Raw genomic sequence first — 2,627 nt, 5'->3', positions numbered from 1 at the left:
TGGCGGCAGCGTGGGCACGGCGGGCGGGAGGTGAGCGGGGACCGGGAACGGGAACGGGACAGGGAATGGCAGGGGAAGGGACAATCTCTGCCCCTCCCTTCTCTGCCGCTGGGAGGGAAGGAGGGAAAGAAAGCAAAGCGGGAGGGACCAAGGAGCTCTGCCTTCTGCAGGGATGGGGGAAAGGAAGGAAGGAAAGAGCACAGGTAGATCCTCTGCTGCTGCTGAAAAGTGGGGAAGAAAGAAGAGGAAGGAGCTCTGATTGCTGCTGGAAAGGAAGGATGGATGGAGTGGGGTATTCCTGCTGCTGGGGTGAAAGGAAGGAAGAGAAGAAAAGGCGATCGCTCTGTCTGCTGCTAGGAAGGAAGGAAGGAAAGGAAATGGAAAAGGCTCTGCCTGCTGCTGGGAAGAGAGGAAAGGAAGGAGAGGAAGGAGCTCTGCCTGCTGCTGGAAGGAAAGAAGGAAGAGAAAATGCTTTGCCTGCTACTGGGATGGAAGGAAGGGAGGGAGGGAGGGAGGGAGGAAGGAAGGAAGGAAGGAAGCTAGCTAGCTACCTAGCTCTGCGTGCTGTTGGGATGAAAAGAAGGATGGAAGGACTGTGCTTTGCCTGCTCCTGGGGTGAAAGGGAGGGAAGGAAGGAAGCTGACAGGGTCAGGGTCTCCACTGCTGCCTCCTGGCCCTGGTGTGTCCCTGCCATGCACCTGCTGTACGAGGCCTGGAGCTCTTCCCTGGGCAGAGGGGGAAGGGATTCGGGTCTTTCCCAGCATCAGCTTCGGAGCATCCTAAAAGCTGGGGAATGTTAACAGAAATGAGAATCAGCTTTGCAGTTTTTCCCAATTCGGTATAAAACCCACAGCAAAGTCCAGGGGCCTGGGAGAAGTGGGGACTTCATCAATCTCCTCCATCCCCATCCCTGGAGGTGTCCAAGGAATTCCTGGAGGTGGCACTGAGYRCCCTGGGCTGGGGACAGGGTGGGATGGGCTGGGATGGATCTGGAACTGTGCAGAAGCCCCGCAGCTCCGCCTGTGTTTGATTCTCTGCCTCTCCCTTCCAGCCTCCCTGCTTTCGGCAGCTGTCCGCCACCGGAGTTCCCAGAGCTCGTCCCCACAGCCAGGGTAATGTCCCGGGTCACTTTGCCTTTCCCCCTGGAATGCTGAGCCGCTGCAGCAGGGTGGGCAGGGCAGCTGCTTTTCCCTTGGGAAGGAGGCTGGGCTGCCCCTTGGTCGCTCTGTCACTTCCCAATGTTTTGGACTCTGCCTGCCTTTCCACCTTTCCTGGAAGGATGCTTCCCTTCCTTTTTTTTTGTCCCATCCCTGGAAGTGTTCAAGGAGCAGCCTGGTCTATTGGAGGGTGTCCCTGCCTTAGGTTGGGACTGGATGAGCTTTAGCATCCCTTTCCGAGCCAAACCATTCTGGAATTCTGTGATAACTCTTGCAGTGTGACCCTCAGGCTTCCCTTTTTCCAGAGCTTTGGGAGCAGCTTGTGGTGCCTTTATTCCCTTTATTCCATTTCCTGTGCTGGGATCTCCTGCAGGACCGAGCTGCTGCTGGCTGTGACCAGGAGGGGACACTGCAGGAGCAGAGAATTCCTGCCGTGAATGGCAGGATGTACTGTTCCCTCTTCCTGCTCACTCTCTAGGATCAGGGCTCCTTGAATTTATGCCTGGCTGACACAGCACCCAAAATCCTCTCTAAACCCAGCGAGGCCTCGGTGCCTGTGCTCAGGTACTCCCAGAAACTTGGAATTCCTGTTGAATTAAGGCCCTTTGGGATGGTTTGCTGGGGGATACAGAGCAAATCCATCATTACAAAGGATTTTGCGTCAATTTTGCTGGTTTTTTTTTCACTCCACCTCATGTTATTCCCGAATATTTTATGCAGTGTGTGCATCCTGTGTTGCTTAGGCAAAATGTGGACTTGTGCATGTGGGAAAGCCGTAACTGCCCGGTCCCGATCGGGATGGAATTTGCTTTTTGTTTTGGGATGGTATTTACAAAATCTGCTGAATTTKCAGGTTTCAGAAACCACGAGCTTTGTGGTCATCTTGTGGAGTTTTCCAAGGCAAATCTCCCTCCTCTTTTTATAGCTAAGATTGGTTTTGTGCTGTTGTGGATAATCTGATGCCTTTTGGTTGGGTGTTTGTGAGCAATATCCGTTTCTTCTCCATCTCCTTTTTCCTTCTTTCCTCTCCCTGTTTTTCATCTCTTGGCAATATCTGTTTGCTGCAGTGCATTTTACCTTGTCCTTCACAGACTTGTTGCCAAAACTTCCCTGACTTCGCCCCCATGGCCTGAAGTGAAACTTCCAGACCCCATGGAAGAAGCCAAGTATCATGCAGGTAAAACGTCTCAAAGTCTCAGCATTGCCTCGAGGCTTTAGAGAGCATAAATGCCTTCAGCTGGAWGCTTGTGTTCTTAATTTTTATTTTTATTCTTAGAATAATTTAATTAATATATTACAATTTATGATAGACTCTTACTATATTTTATATATTCATTATAGTGAAATTAGATGTTAATTATACAAATATAATTATATGTTTATGAATTTATTATGTTATGATTTATACAAATATATACCCATGGATTGGTCCCATCCCCGAGGGATTGGTCCCATCCCCCATGGATTGAT

At 50.7% G+C, this 2,627-nt stretch overlaps 1 protein-coding gene across 1 annotated transcript in view; it reads left to right on the top strand.

The window, feature by feature from the left end:
• Nucleotides 1–5: 5 nt before the first annotated feature.
• The window catches only part of MRPL21 (mitochondrial ribosomal protein L21), a gene marked incomplete at its 5' end in the record, with an annotated part of 9,816 nt that continues 7,194 nt past the window's right edge, over nucleotides 6–2,627 (top strand). Inside the window, 3 exons of the mRNA XM_057379911.1 lie at nucleotides 6–30; nucleotides 1,052–1,112; nucleotides 2,249–2,334. Of these exons, the coding sequence (XP_057235894.1) occupies nucleotides 6–30; nucleotides 1,052–1,112; nucleotides 2,249–2,334 (172 nt within the window). The remainder of the gene's footprint in view (nucleotides 31–1,051; nucleotides 1,113–2,248; nucleotides 2,335–2,627) is intronic.

This window comes from Malurus melanocephalus, unplaced genomic scaffold (assembly GCF_030028575.1).
Source record: "Malurus melanocephalus ecotype Western Australia unplaced genomic scaffold, MMel_1.1 scaffold_426, whole genome shotgun sequence".
NCBI lineage: Eukaryota > Metazoa > Chordata > Aves > Passeriformes > Maluridae > Malurus > Malurus melanocephalus.
The sequence above is the reverse complement of the archived record's forward strand: the minus strand, read 5'-3'. Positions and strand labels throughout refer to the sequence as shown.